Source organism: Scleropages formosus, chromosome 11 (assembly GCF_900964775.1).
Source record: "Scleropages formosus chromosome 11, fSclFor1.1, whole genome shotgun sequence".
Classification (NCBI taxonomy): domain Eukaryota; kingdom Metazoa; phylum Chordata; class Actinopteri; order Osteoglossiformes; family Osteoglossidae; genus Scleropages; species Scleropages formosus.
The window spans coordinates 25,790,751-25,806,395 of NC_041816.1; the positions used below are offsets into that span (position 1 = coordinate 25,790,751).

General features: G+C 42.7%; 1 protein-coding gene across 1 annotated transcript; it reads left to right on the forward strand.

Annotated features, from left to right (window-relative positions):
• The first annotated feature begins 9,342 nt into the window (after positions 1 to 9,342).
• LOC108941034 (kelch-like protein 33) lies at positions 9,343 to 15,068 on the forward strand. Its single transcript, XM_018763472.2, has 4 exons — positions 9,343 to 10,290; positions 12,818 to 13,739; positions 13,965 to 14,135; positions 14,352 to 15,068. Exons 1-4 carry the CDS (start codon positions 9,522 to 9,524, stop codon positions 14,863 to 14,865), a joined length of 2,376 nt encoding a protein of 791 aa, XP_018618988.2. The 5' UTR covers positions 9,343 to 9,521; the 3' UTR covers positions 14,866 to 15,068.
• Positions 15,069 to 15,645: the final 577 nt, after the last annotated feature.

A 15,645-nucleotide genomic window follows, 5' to 3' on the forward strand; every position in this document is an offset into this window, starting at 1 on the left:
AGAAAATGAAGGAGCTTCATAATGTGGAATCACTTGGATCTCATCTGAGCTCCCAGGGGCCCTGAGCCAGTGGGTCTCTTTATTTTTGGGGGGAGTCAAGGCACCCAAAAGTGACAATAGGTCCTGACACTGGTTAGGAATTTTATGTTTCATGCTGAGATGACTTCTAAAACTTTTACACATGTATTATTAATAAAATCTAAGCGCTTTACACCTATCAGGTGACAAGTCTATTGCTGAAAACACTTTTTTTCCCCCCAAACTGAGCTATGAAAAATAAATGTCAATATTAATAGTATTGCTTATAGAGTCATCACACTTTTGGTGCCAATCTTTGAAATGTTATGGTTAGTAAAATGACATTAATTGCTACAGTCACAGTGCCGTTTTAACCTACATTTTAATATTTCTAGTTAAGCTAGGAAAACTCGCTGAATCAGTTCTTGTGTTGTGCTCAAAATCGGGTTTGGCTTCATTTTAAATCTCTGCGATCTGAGATATCAAGACCATCTCGTGGCGAAATTACGTGTAATCATTTGTAATTTACTGGCTACAAACAAAAAAATTGTGGTGAGACTCCCTGCGGACACGACCGTTAGAGCCTAATAGAGGTTACTGGAGATGCTATTTTAGTTAGTGGCTGCATTAAAACCTCAGTCTTTCGCTCATCCTGCGGAAGTGGTGTGCTTAGCGGTCACCTCAAATACCAAGCCCATATAAAATACTAAAATATCAGTAGAAATTTACAACATAACACTTTAAATTATCCCAAACTGCTCATAAGCAGAAAGCTCAGGGGCAAATCCTCGCTCGTTCGTTGACGAACGGGACGTCGTTATCCATTGGCTAGCGGTTATCCTCTACTGTCCAATCAAAAATCAGGATACATTACGTAGCGTGCCCTACCCTTCAAGAACTCGAAGAAGCTTTACGGCGATCCGGGGAAACTGCGATTGGTGTAACGGGTCATCGCACCGCCCACCTCCGCATTCACAAGTGGTCTCTGATGCTGTCAATCTTTCCCTGGAGCGCAGTCCCGAGTACAGTACAGTACTTGTTTTGGAATGTATTTATGGCAGGCGCGTTCCCGATGCCTGGTGCTGTCAGATAAGTCCGGTTGACAGTGTTAGCAGGGAATAGCGGATTACAATGTCAAATATTTCGGGAACACTTAAGGCTTCCATTTTTTTAACCTGTGAGAGATATGCATTTGACGGTTTATCTAACTTGTTTCGGCGCAGTGATGCTTCTTGTTTGTAAGGAGAATGTTGCGAAGGACCGATGCATTCAGATCATGCAATGAAGCAACATCGTACGGAGTTTTAGCAAAACGTGTTTAAGTTCCGCGGAGCCCGGAGCGGAGCGCGACGGAGGCGTCATGTAGGGTCGCTCGTCTCTTCGCTCGGTTGTCTTTGAAATGCGATTGAATTCAATGACAGCGCTAAACTAAAGTATCGCCTCATGTCATGATTTATTATATATATGACGGTTTGAGCTTTTACAGGTTTTGAAATATTTAATCGGAACCGCTCACCGCGTTTTCGCACCTTGGTTTATTTGTGTTTAGCGGACCTTCGCTTTGTTACTCGGTGCTCATCCGCAGCTGGATGGAAAAAAAGTTGTCACGCAGCGAACATCTTGTCTATAAAGATTACGTAATTTAAGTGCTTGTCGGCTCTCTCATTTAAAGCACGAGGCCAAAAGAAATTAAACAGAGGGGAAGCACAAATTTTATTTTCCATCGGCGCATATATGCCTTTGGGTTTTTAAGCGGCCTTTAATTGTTTCGTTTTTTTTTTTTTTTTTTTTTTTCCAAAAGTTTGAGGACGCAGTAGTTGTTACGGTCGCAGCCCACTTAAGCGGTCGTGTTTATGTAACAACTTCAGTGGTGGGAGAAGAACTAAGAGGTTCATCTAACTGCCTGGTGCTCCAGTCCTTTACCATTTCAGTTCGCTCCACTCTTTCTTTCTTTTTTATTTTATTTTTATTTTTTTTTAAACCCACGGCAAGTGTTTCCCCCGATCGAGGACCGGGAGCTCCAGGATGAGGCGCCACGACTCGGACTCGAACGGCCTCTTCTCCTCCGGAGACAATTCGGACCGAGAGTGTGAGGTACAGTCAGTGTGTGAGAGCACGTCCACGTGTGTGTCCCTGCTGTCCCCGATCATCGATGTCCCGGTGCAGTGGAAAACAGGGTCTTCCTGGACCCCCCCTCCCCATAGTTTCTCTTTGCCTCTTCTACAAGCTGTTGTACAGTAGTTACATTTAATTTCCCACCCCCAATCTCAGTACCCGAGTTTTGTTCCTTCTGGATGATTCATGTTTTTTAACCCTGACATCTCTCTTCCTAGTCCGTGTCGGATTATATATTAGTGCGGACTCTTTTTTAGTCTAACGGACCACCACACACACACACACACACACACACACACACACACACACACACACACACACACACACACACACACGCCCACGCACCTGACCTACACACCCACACGCTCTGCGCTGTCGCCCTCGCGGGCTCGCACACCCACATGCGCGCGATCGCACATGTACGTGCGCGTGTGTGTGTGCGTGTTCACCTCTCAGTCTGGTGTTCGTGCATCTTTGGCACGTTTTGCTTTGCAGTTAAGTGTGTGATGTTGTCTCCTGGGAGGAGCAGGAGCCAGTTGTCCGGAGCTGGCCAATGTGTGTGTGTGGACGCCTCTGCGACCAGGGTCGGTGTGCGAACAGCTGTGGGGCGCGCGCCTTAGGAGCCGCCTCCCCCCAATATTTAATTTCTTGTGTTGCTGGTTATGCACTCCGTTTTAAAGCACTTTCTTCCTAACCCTCCCAGTGCCCTTATAGTTATAGCTGTCCACTTCATCAGCTTCTTTAATTGACTCACTTTTTTGGACATTTACATTTATTTATCTGGCAGACACTTTTCTCCAAAGCAGCTTCCAACAAACTCTCTGTAGTGTTATCAGCCCACACACCTTATTCACTGCGGTGACTTACACTGCTACTTACATTGGGCCACTCATCCTTACATCAGTGGAACACACTCTCTGTCACTCACACAGTATGGGGGAACCTGAACAGCATGTCTTTGGACTGTGGGAGGAAACCAGAGCACCCAGGGGAAATCCACACAGACACGAAGAGAACATGCAAACTCCACACAGACCGAGTGGGGATCGAACCCACATCCTCTCGCACCACTCATGTGCTGTGAGACAGCAGCGCTACTCACTGCACCACCACGTATTTATAGACATGACCATAATTTATATTTTTAACCAAAGTGGACCTTCATATGTTATGTGAACTGATTAAACAGTTATCAAGAAGCACAAAACACAGCTCTTCCCGCTCTCTTTGGACTAGGGCACCTTGAAGGGCCGGTTTTCCGAGATCCAGTGGGGCCTGACGACCAGATACTCTGAGGGATACGGCACAGAGGTAGGGCTGCACGGCGCCTGATTTTTCACAAGGACCGATGCTGGAGCACTGTTGTCTATCTTGAGTCCCAGTGGTGAACACCAGGTTATGTGCTAATGGCCATTTTAATAACTTTAATCAGTTTTACATGATGGACAGGACAGTGCTCCCACTCGGGTCTGATCATCCGCTCTTCTCCATAAGCATTTTTACCTCTCAGTTAATAAAGCTGGCGGTGCATTTTTCTGCACAGTGACAACGTTACTGAAAAATTAGAGCCTTCCTTTTGCAGATTTCTGTGTTTCTTCATTGCTACAGTAATGCGAGGACATCTGCTTGTTTTCATGTGCAGGAGGAGTGTGTTCAGTCAGATCCCCAAGGGGAGAGTGATGCAGATGCCGACATTGAGGACACAGATTGCAGGTGCACGCTTGCACATGGGCACACTAACGCACATTGCATGTACTTAAATGATTGGAATAGCACACATTGGACACCCGTATACACACACAAACTGGATTCAGTTCTGCTGGATTGGATTGGACTGGATTATCTTTAGTTTTGTCTATTAATGGACATCAAGTTATAGGGTGGTTAGTGCTACTGCCTTGCACTAAAATGACCCAGGTTGCAATCCCTTCTCCTGCTGTGGTACCCTTGAGTATGGTACTTACTCCAGGCTGCTCCAGTAAAACTTACCCAGCTGTAATAAGTCACCGAAAGTAGTTTAACATTTATTGCTCCTTTGGAGTAAAGGGATAGCCAAACGAATGAATGCTAATAGAGAATTTTCTATTTCAGTTTTAATATTAGATTTACCATAATCAGTTATTGTGATTGGTTGAGATTGTGAATGTATTAGCTTACCATTACCAGTAAATTGCTTTACTGCAAAGTGTCAGCTAAGTAAATGATTGTCTGAATAATTTTTTGGTTGATTGTAATTAAGAGTTTTTTGCTAATGAGCAGCTCCTCTCATTTATTTACTTTTAATATAGAATCGGATTTAGATTATTAAAATGTTGCAAATTGACTATCACTGACGCTAAAGAAGGCCACAGCCCAAAATGTTGCTTTAAAATCTAAGGCTTAAGAGCATGATCATGTTCCCACTGTTTAATCAGCAAATTAATTTATATGTTTTCGTTAACCATCATTTTTGGTTCAGATTTCCAGAAGCAGGTTCGCTGCAACGAATCAGTTCTCGAAGACGTCGCAGACCCCGGGTAGCACGGCAGGACACGACGGAGAGCGAAGATGACGGTGGGCGAAGTCATAGAGTTCATCGTTGGAACCTTCGACTCAGTCCTCACCGGACACACAACAGGACAATCCTGGAGGTATACAGCTAACAGCTTTAAAACAGGACAATGATGGAGACAAACAGCTACTCAACTTAAGTAGACTACTTTGGATGTACACAGCATCATAATGTGAACTACACTGCAGATTTTATTTTTTAAACACACCTTCTCTTCAGAAATAACAGACAGCTACATCAGTACAGGAGTTTTGTAGATTACTAAAAAAGATTATTTTACATAACTACTTTGTCTCGTCCTTCGGCAGTTTTTGGACCAGCCCCCAACAAGCACTTTCTCAACCCCACAGCTTCTCTAATAGGTGGTGCATTGTGTCTGGACAGAACAACTCGCTGTTGTGTAGCGCTACTGTAGTTGCCAGCTATGAACATATGCGGCACAACAGTGTCACACGGTGGCCAGTTTTAGAACTTACTGACTTTACCTCGTAGACACAAGTTACTTTTCTCAGTTGATTTAACAGCTTTTATGCCTTTGCAAAAATGCAGTGCGTTCGTTTTTCTTTGCACAATGTATCCTTGTTTTTCCTTCTCTTCCAGGAAAGTGTTTCCCAGGTCCGGCCCCTGGTTTTGTGCCGGCCCTGTGTTGAGCCACCGCAGACGGGTGCTGCTGAAGAGCCCAAAAGCGGCATGTGGTCAATATCCCAATGGCCTCCATCTCTCTTGCTGTCCTTTGTCCTCCTACTCCTTCTTCCAGTCTGTGCCATAATCATCATTATGTTACTTCTCATGTCCCCTGCCAGTACCTGACACATTTCCCATCATACACTGTGTGTCTGATCTTTGTCAGTCTCATGTAAATATAACACTGAAGTACTGTACCCTACCTTCCCTTCTGTTCAAAACTAAAAACTGTATGTACCTGAACACCAGTCTTCTTCTCTTTCTCCTATTTCCCACGTAGACACCACGTTTCATTTACTGAGAAGATCATCTTTTCCCATGTATTGTGTGTGCAGACTCACACAGAAACGCAGACATACGCACTCATATTCACACACACTGATACATTTGCATATGCACGGTGCTGAAAGTTGTCAGACTTGCTGAAATAGTTTTGAATCTCACCTTGTTTCGGTTCTGTCTTCACCTGTAATTAAACATAGCTCAAGCTACTCTTTTGCACATTATAAAGTGCACAGTGCATGGAGCTGCTCCTGTTTTGCCGCCATTAAAAAAATAGATGGAAAAATGTCAATGGTTTAAGCTATGCACTCCGCAAATCAATGTTTTTTAAAATCAGTTGTCAGGCAGACGATGACTGGTTACGTCCTTATATGCGGCCACTCATTCCCCCAGTCGGCAGGCAAGCAGTCTTGCAGGGAACCCTTGAAGATCCTCCTGAGGTAAGGTGCTCAAGGGACATATAGTGCCATATTATAAGTCCACATTTCCTTCTGACTGGAGAGAAGTCCTTCGCAAAGGATTTCCAAATTCTCACTTAAATGTGGCTCCTTCTTATGTAGATAGAGTGCTCATGCTAGGCCAATTTATCACACCTGTCTGGTTTATGCCTGGTGTGGCTCTAGACCATTGCTGTGGGATGAGGGTGTCGATGGACCTGGACTAGAGTCCCTCATTCTGCAGCTTTTTTTGTTACTGGTGCATCTCCAGCCCCCATGGTGGGGTCTTGGGATAATTGGTAGGCGGTACAGTCTGTCCAGCCTCCCAGCCTGTCCTGCTGTATTGCTTTAAGGAGACCTAATTCCACATGTAGGCTTTGCTTCTAGGGGGAATGGTTTGTATTTAACATCTTAACCATATGGCAGTTTGGGCCTGACTGAAATAAAACTTGGTTACAGTTTTGGAACAACAGCTCTGAGTCATTTTTGAATTAACAGTACTGAGGTCGGTAACACCTTGTTCCCGGGGGGAAAATACATCTGTTAGTATTCAGAGGATCATCCAGTCAGATTTCTTTTGTTTCGTGTTGAAAATAATGAAATAGCCACATGTTGCTTAAGAATGAGCCATGAACACTCGGGCAACAGAAGATAGCTAATACTGTACATGCGTTCACCCTGTACCCTGGTACAAAACCTAATGGTTACACATTACTACTAGTTAACATAGTACAACGCCAGATAACAGTAGTGCGGCACCAGTTTTTGCTGTACAGCAGCTGCGACCACAGTAGCAGTATGGAGAGCAACAGTTAACATTTTTTTAGAGCCAACATTTACACTGCACAGAAAGCAAATATTGTGCAGCGTCAACTTACGGTCTGTGTGGCAGTCAGTGTGCATGAGATGATTCATAGAATCACTGTTTATGAAGCTGAATGAAGGGTGTTTCAGCCTTCTTCCTCCCTGATGACCAGATCACCATGGCAACCATCTGTTTAGTACAGAGAAGAAACATGCTGTCCTAAACTGAAACCACACTGGGCTGCCCTAGGCCTTTGTCCATTGTCATATACAGAGAAACGCAGATAAATTCTATACTCACTGACTTTACATTGTTTTACTTATATCGGCATGTGGGAATGTGCAACGGATGTGGTATTCGCTGTGTTTAGCCTCGATCCCACACATATGCAACACGGAGTTTTGCAAAAACATGGATAACAAGAATACCAGATGAAATAAGTAAATTAATTAAAATAAATAGGATTTTTCATTCTATCTGATGGCATGGTGGTGCAGCAGGTAGCGTTCACACCTTAGAGATCCTGCTCTGTGGATTCAAGTTCAGCTCATTCTGTGCGGAGTTTTCATGTTCTTCACATGTTAACGTGTTTCCTTTCGGTGCTGTTTTCCTCCAATAGTCCAAAGGCGTGTTTCAGGTAAATTGGTGACTCTAAATTGCCCTTAATGTTAGTGTGTGTGTGTGTGTGTGTGTGTGTGTGTGTGTGTGTGTGTGTGTGATTGCCCTGTACTTGCATCCAGTCCAGGGTGTACCCTGCTCCGCAATCTATGCTTCCCGGACAGAACCACCAAGAACCTGCACTGTATGAATACTTATTGATGATGGGTTGGAAGTAGGACTTAACGTCCTAAAGGTAAGTCATTCTGGAGGGGTTACTGTGTTTAAGTTTTACACTATTTACACAAAACTTTACATTCATATATGCCTGATGCTGATATTGTCATGCACAAGTGCAGTGAACTGAAACTGGTAACAAAAATATCTCACACTTATAGTCATGTACACCTATGGAAAGTTTTGCCATTTTTGACAAATTTGGACATGCAGGTATTTAATCTTCATTTAATCACTGCCTATATATCAAGGTGATGTACTTGAACAAATGACACATTAAACTCGTGTATTATGTGGTCCTTGTATGAATGGTTATTGATGATGGGTTAGAATTATTAATGTCCTAAAGGTGGGATTACATTATATTCTTATAAGCCTGATGCTGATATTATCATGCACAAGTTCAGTGACCTGAAATTGGTAACAATAATATTGCACAATTATGTATATTAGAAACATTCTTCTGAAATAACTTTTATATGTTGAACCACAAGCTGAAACTTATTTACATGTAAGGATAGGCACTGTAATTGAATAAATGGTCGTTATGTGAACTAAAATGTTGTATCGTGTTTGTTTGTTGCTCTCATTATTGCCTAAACATTTTATTCACTATTTATAGCAGCTTTAAATTGATCTTAGTTTTTGGGCATCCTTTCATACTTCTAATGTAACTGTAACTATTTAAAGGAGGCAGTGTAATGAACACTGTTTTGGAGTAACTCCTGACATTACCGGAATCAGATCCCTCATATATCACAGTAGTCCATCTGTTTAATCGACTGAATGCTGAAGCTGTTTTAATGAATACCCAAAACGAGGTAATTATGAGTGTTATTGTGATCAGGAGACATACCCAGTAAAGTGTGTCTATAAATACAGTGTCAAGTGCTGAGACATACAGTGTGACAAGGGCATGTGGGTTCTTCCAGTATAATACCTAAAAAAAGCTCGTCTCAGAAACATTTTTAACATTGTACTTTCCAGCTATGCTCCCTGTACGAGTGGAATGACAACCTCTATGCTCAGTGAGAAGCGTCCTGCCTTATATCTTCTATGTCTGTTTTGTGTTATTGCTGTTGTTCCCTGAGCACCTGACTGTGAGTCCTGTGACACTATGGGAGTTAAGCAGACAACACCTATGAGTTACAAATTCCCATATTCGCCCATGGATGTGAAAAATGCACGAAGCCTTAAATACACAATGCAAAGTTTACATTATACATATAATACAGCCTATGTAAAGTGCTTGAAGGTCATCATCTCGATGAGTCTGAACTCGGTTTTATGCTGCTGTAGTGAATGTAGCACACATAAGGATACAAGAATGAGATGCACGTTGCTTTGGAGGAAAGCATCTGTTAAATGAATACATTTAAATGTAAATGTAAAGTAGCTTGCAAAAAACAGTAAAATGTGTATCATAAAGGCAGTGAAAAGCAACCAAGAAAAATTTTCCACTATGGCAGACCTTTGGCTATGGACCACTTGCACTACAGGCTAAAGGGTTCAGTTATGAGTGCTAGTATATAAATAGCACGATGTCTTGTGTCTGGTGATTAAGAAAGTGCTTCAGTTGACCTCCCCTGCAAAAGCATGAAACCAATAGAGCTGAAACCAGTTACAAGTTAGGAGCAATGTTTTGGGCTGCTTCTTTATATGTTCTTTCTCCAACACTTTTTATGACGAAATAATACTTTGGTGTCATTTCAATCTAGAAGAGGAGAAGTCTAAAAGGCTGTGTTCCACTCTGATATAAAACAGATACATCAACAGCAAGCCTGTACTTTCCAGAATGAAACTGAGTCAGACAGGCCCCCTGAGAGACACGAAGGATCTGTTGCAAACGGAGGCAAGCAACAGGGAGGTCCTTGGGCAGGAGTGCAGTAGAAAGAGTGAGAAAAAAGGGCAGACTATGTGCCAAGGAGTGCTGTGTCAGGAGGGCAAAGAGAAAACAGATGAAGGTGTGGGTAAGTTGGAAAGCAAAGAGAAGAGGAATGAGGACGAAGAGGAGGATGAAGAGGAGACCCATTTGTTATACAGACGTACGCATCCCATTGAGATGTTCCAGACCATGAAGGACTTTTGTGACTCTGGACTTCTCACTGACCTAACTCTGAGGACTTCAGATGGGGGATGCTTCTGCACACACTTCCCCATCATGGCTGCTCTCAGCTCCCTACTCCATCATCAACAACAACAGGGTGACAAGGACAGGCAACCCCAGGAGAAGAGTGAGAGACATGGCATCAGAAAGCTTTCAATTTTTCTGGGTCCAGAGGTGGAAAGCTTAGGGCTAGCTGGAGTGGTTGAATTTGCTTATACAGGAACCATCATGAGCCTAAACAGTCACACAGTGGCCAAGATCAGGGCTGCAGCTAAGGCACTTGGGGTTTGCAGAGTGCTGGAGCTTTGCAATAAGGGAGAGGAGAAGCGGAAGGAAGAGAGCAGAAGGTTATCATCTCAAGGTCAGCTGGAGGTCAGTCTTCAGGATATCAGACAGCTGCGGACAGACCAACTGGGCTGTGATGTGGAGCTTGAGGCTGAAGGCAGACATTTTTATGGTAGGTGTAACTGCTGTCATGGAAATATTGCAGTCTGTTTCTGATGACGTATCCAAATCACGAGAGAAATCTGAAGTTGTGCTATTGAGACCCGTATGGCTTCTCAGTGCTTTAATTCCTGTAATAGCTAATGGTAGTAATAGTTTTACTTTTCCTTACATTAATATTATGGCTGTTGATCATTTATTTTTCCTACAGATTTCAGTAATATCTGATATACAGTACCTCACAGAAGTATTCAGGCTGTTGACCAATTGTCTCATTTCACCAAATCAGAAATGGCACATTGAAATTTTGTTCTTTGTAATATTTTATTTCAAAATGCTGAAATTTAGAATAAATTATTTTAACGTAACATTTGTTCTGTTAGAAAATATTTTTTTAGAAATAACAACAAACTAAAATATGCAGTTAGCATATTTACTGAATTCCTTGGCTGGGAAAGCTCAGAATTTTCCTAGATGAAAAGCAATTGCCCTAGTGAAGACATTTTTGTATTGCTCTATCTTGGAACATTAAAGTAATTCATATTTTATAGATAAAAATCCCACTTCTATATAAAGCATCACTGAACAGATAAGGAATCTGAAGGAAAGGGAAAAGGATGACTAAAGAGCATTCTACAAAAGTTGGAGACGAAGCAATAGAAATGCATAAACTAGTAAAAGGGTACCAAATAATACCGAAGCATTTGGATATCCTAGTGGGCACCCTTAGTTCATGCATAGCCTCGAACAGAAAAATCCATTAAAACAATATAAAGGAGATACAGTCTTCTAAGATGAGTCACAGAGAGGCCAACAATTACTTTGATGGGGTGACAGAGTTCAGTACCTGACTGCAGAGCAAAAGCGCAACAGCCAACAATATCAAACGCTTTACATGACCTTGGTCTGTGTGGAACGGTAGCAGAAAACAAGCCACTACTCAAACAGAATCATTTTAAATCGAGTCTGGAGTTTGCTAGGAAGAATGAGTGTTCCAACCATGATGTGGGATAAGGTTTTGTGGTCAGGTGAGACCATGACAGAGATTTTTAGCCAAAATTCAAAGTACTACACATGACATAAACCTGAAACTACCTATGCATCTAACACCATCCTTAGGATGAAGTATGGCGGTAGCAGCATCATGCTGCGGGGTTGTTTTTTCAGCAGCAGTATTTAGTTAAAACAGAAGGAAGAATGAATGGAATAGAATGCAAGGAAATACTGCAAGAGAACCAACTTCAGTTTGTTAACAATCTGAAACTCCGTAGAAGGTCATCCTTTCCATAGGACAATGATTCCAAGCACAAAGCGAAAGCAATGTTAGGATCTCTAAAGATAAAAAATGTGAATGTCTGACAGCTAGTTCTGCCTGTCACTCTGAGCGAGGAATAAGCCACCAACAACAATTTGGCAAACACCCGAGCCAGTGCCAAATATAAAAGCTCTGATATACAATGAAGAGGGCTGAGCATGGGGCCAGTATCCCCTCCTGTAAAAACTTTGCTTGCTATAGTATTGCCAACAGAAGTGATACCAAAGAATGTCCTACAAAAGCCCAGCTAAAGTCTTAATATCAGTTCCATGAAGATTCTGTGGCCCTGTCTGAATTGTAACCCATGAGCATCATCCGACCAGCCTGAAAATCCTGGAGCTGACATGCCCATGAGAATGGGCTAAAATCACTACCAAACAGTGTGCAAAGCTGGTGTGTACTTACTCAAAAATTATTAAAGCTGTTACAGAAGCAAAAGTTAACTGTACCAGTTACTAACATGGTGGTACTGAATAATGATGCAGAGCCTCGCTTTCTCTTCTTCTCTATGGCAGTCAGTCTTGGCAGCTTGTTCAGGAGAATTAGAAACTGCCAGAACGAACAACTCTTAGACAAACTGTTTATTAATCTTAATAGATGCAGTGTCGTCAGAGGTCAAAACTCCTGTATCAACCGCACCTGGTTTCCCTTTATAACATATGGAGCACACTGAAGAGAATTGCCAAATAGACATTAGACATCAAACATTTAATATAAAACAAGAAAAGTTTTTGCATCCTAGCCTAAAGAATAAATAATGAACAAAGAATAATTCAGAGAAGAGGATTTTATGTGAAATAAATGTCAAAAATAAAATGTTATATATGCTACAGGATCAAATATAAAGTAGAATTTGAGTTCATTTGTATTTTGTTCCTTCAGTTAGTTCTCCTCTGTGGTGGATGAGTCCTGCATCCAGCAAAAAGCAAAGGAGTTTTATTTGATGTATTTTGACAATTCAGTTTTTCTTTTTCAATTACTTTTAATTATTTATGAACTACTCGTTTTCTTTTTAGGTGGTACTCCTCATCTGCCATACTCTTCCTCATTCCTCATAACCCCTCATTCACCAAAACCTCTACCTTACCATGATGGGGTCCTCGAGAAGAAATATCCAGCTCCTTCTATGTCCCTTTTGCTATGGAATTGATTTTTAGTTTGCTTATAACTTATCTTCCTTAGTAGCCAGAACTCAGCTTGTTTTCTCTTTTGTTTTCTACCCCAGCACACAGAGTGGTCTTGGCTGCCAGCAGTGACTACTTCCGTGGCATGTTTCTGAGCGGCATGCGGGAATCCTATCAGCCTACCATAGCCTTGCAGTCCCTGGGATCTGTGGAACTGGAAGCTCTCCTGAACTGCTCCTACACAGGATCCCTGCTTCTGAGCTGGGGGTCTGTATTTGAGACCACTGTTACTGCTCTCCAGCTCCAAGTGAAGTCTGCTCTGGCCCTATGCCTCGATTTCCTCCACCAACGCATAGATCCAAGCTCCTGCCTGGATGTGGCATCTTTTGCTGAGGCTTATGGATTAGCTGATCTTCAGGAGCTGGCAGAAGACTATGTTCTGAGGCACTTCAATGAAGTGGCAGCGACTCCCAAGTTTTTGGACTTGCCTTCAGACAAACTTCTGAAATATCTACGTTCTGACTCCCTCTATGTCCCCTCCGAGCTCGTTGTGTTTCGGGCAGTTGTTGCTTGGATCGAGGCTGATCCTACAGAAAGGATGGGATTTGCTCAAGACCTGATGAAAGAGGTTCAGTTCCCTCTCATGACATTTAGGGAGTTCCATGAAGTTAAGGCTGTGGATCTATGGAGAGCATGCAGTGATACTCTGGATCTATGCTGGTCCAGCTTTTCCAGCCTTGAGGAGCAGTGCAGAGTTTATTATCCTAAGGATAAGCTGGTACTGGTGGGTGGAGACCAGATAACTGCAGACTTCAACAAGCGCCTGCCCAGTCGAAAGTTGTGGTATGCCAACACCATACGCAGCCGAACTGGGCTGGTGAGGGAGATTGAGTGGAGGATGCTGGGAGAAATGCCAGAGTCCCCCAGGTTCAGTCATGCTGTGGGTGTTCTTGAGGGGAATCTATACATCATTGGTGGAAGGCACTACTACGGCACAGTTGACACCATGAATTCTGCATACAGGTGAAATTACCTGCACAGTCCAACTATGGACACTCAGTAAATTCACGAAAGCAAATATTTTTACTTGTAAAAAAATCAATCGTGATTATATCACAACCGTATATATCGGTTTCTGCAGAAATCCTGTATGCCAGCCGTACTCTAACCGCTTTAACGTCTTTGCTGTCGTTTACTCTTCTCTGTGATCACCACCTAAATGTCATCACCCCATCATTCCTCACTCAGGTACAATCCTCTCGAGAATACTTGGCAGAGGCTGGCAGACATGCACGAGCAGAGAAGCAACTTTTCGTTGGTGGTACGAGACCAACGAATATATGCCATTGGTGGGGACAGGGACATCAACAATAACTTGGACAGTGTGGAATGCTACTGCCCTGAGAGCAACTGCTGGAGGTAAGATAGAGGAAGAGCTGGAGGGTGAAGTAGGAGCACTCTGGGTGGAGGGAGGAAAGAAATGTTAAAGTGAAGGCAGTAGTTTATTGGATCAGGCTGCAAGCAGTGTATAGAAGCATATGGAGAAACAACGCAGCTTGGGGGCTTTTATGATTATTTTCATTAAATTTCAGCATTTCCCATTTCAAGTTTTTCACTCCTTAACTTTGAATTCAGATTTTCTAGATCGCTGGATCAGTCATTGAGTGGACATGCAGCTGCAGTTTGGGATGGGGAGATCTTCATCTCTGGGGGATTTGACTGTAGGTACCAGTGCCTGGTATCTATGTTCCTGTACCACCCGGAGAGAGGAACCACCTACCTGTGCGACATGAGTCAGGACCGAGCGCTGCACTGCATGGAGAAGCTGGCTGGCCACTTGTATGTCGCTGGAGGAGTTTGTAACCTACGTAAATTCTACACAGACCAATTGCTCTGTGAGAGGTACGACCCGCTGACGGATTCTTGGAGCTCCATCCCGTCTCTCAGAATCCCCCATGTGAGTGGTGCGTCCGCAGTCCTGGAGGATAAAATCTACATTCTGGGAGGCTACTGCCAAGAGGACTACAGCGAGTCGGGACTAGTGCATCGCTACGACCCTGCGACCCTCCGCTGGGAGAACATGGGCAGGATGCCTGGACCCAACACATATATTCGTGCCTGTATCCTCCACTTTCCCTCACAGTTATGATGCAGACAGAGACAGGAGTCACCTACACACATACCTCCACATTTGTAATAGTGACAAGGGCAAGAGATATCTGCAAATTCACCTGCATCTACATGGATGCCTGTAAAACATCTATATATGAATTTTACTACCACTCAGTCAGTATGTGGTGTTTTACCTTTTCTTATTAAAATGTTTACCCACTTTAACACCCAGCTCTTGCTTAGGACCCCTTGGTTTGTGACACCTATCTGCTTGTCACTGAGGTGATGACAGCTCTGATGTGTTCTTCATGTCTTCAGCATCTTCGTTTTATGCTGCAGTCACTTTTTATTTACATTTATGTGGTACATTTATTCATTTAGCTGATGCTTCTCTCCAAAGCGACTTACAGTGTTAAGCTACTCACAGTTACCCACTTATACAGCTGGGTAATTTTACTGGAGCAATTTATGGTACGTACCTTGCTCAAGGGTTCTACAGCTTAACATCATCACTTATTTTCAGTGCTATTGTTTTGACTATACAGTCACCACCATTTGACATCAGAAGCTTAATGTAACTTCAATAAGACAGGGCATGATTTTAAAGGGGTCCTGTCAAATTCCATTTAGAATTCCTCCAACAGCTAGACAATGATGTATTCAAAAGTCAGAATACTTATGAAATCAACATACTGACATTTTTCAGTGTAGCTTTTTGTTCATGTTTGCTATAATTTTTCTTATATTTAAAAGTCTTTATAATCGGCAACAGGACCTTATGTTCCCATTCCTCTTGTCGCTTTAAGTATAACTGCAG

Coding starts and splice junctions, on each gene's coding strand:
- LOC108941034 (XM_018763472.2), top strand. CDS start 9,522: ATGAAACTGAGTCAGACAGGCCCCCTGAGAGACACGAAGGATCTGTTG. Junction 10,291..12,817: donor TGAAGGCAGACATTTTTATG/GTAGGTGTAACT, acceptor TTTCTACCCCAG/CACACAGAGTGGTCTTGGCT. Junction 13,740..13,964: donor ACCATGAATTCTGCATACAG/GTGAAATTACCT, acceptor TTCCTCACTCAG/GTACAATCCTCTCGAGAATA.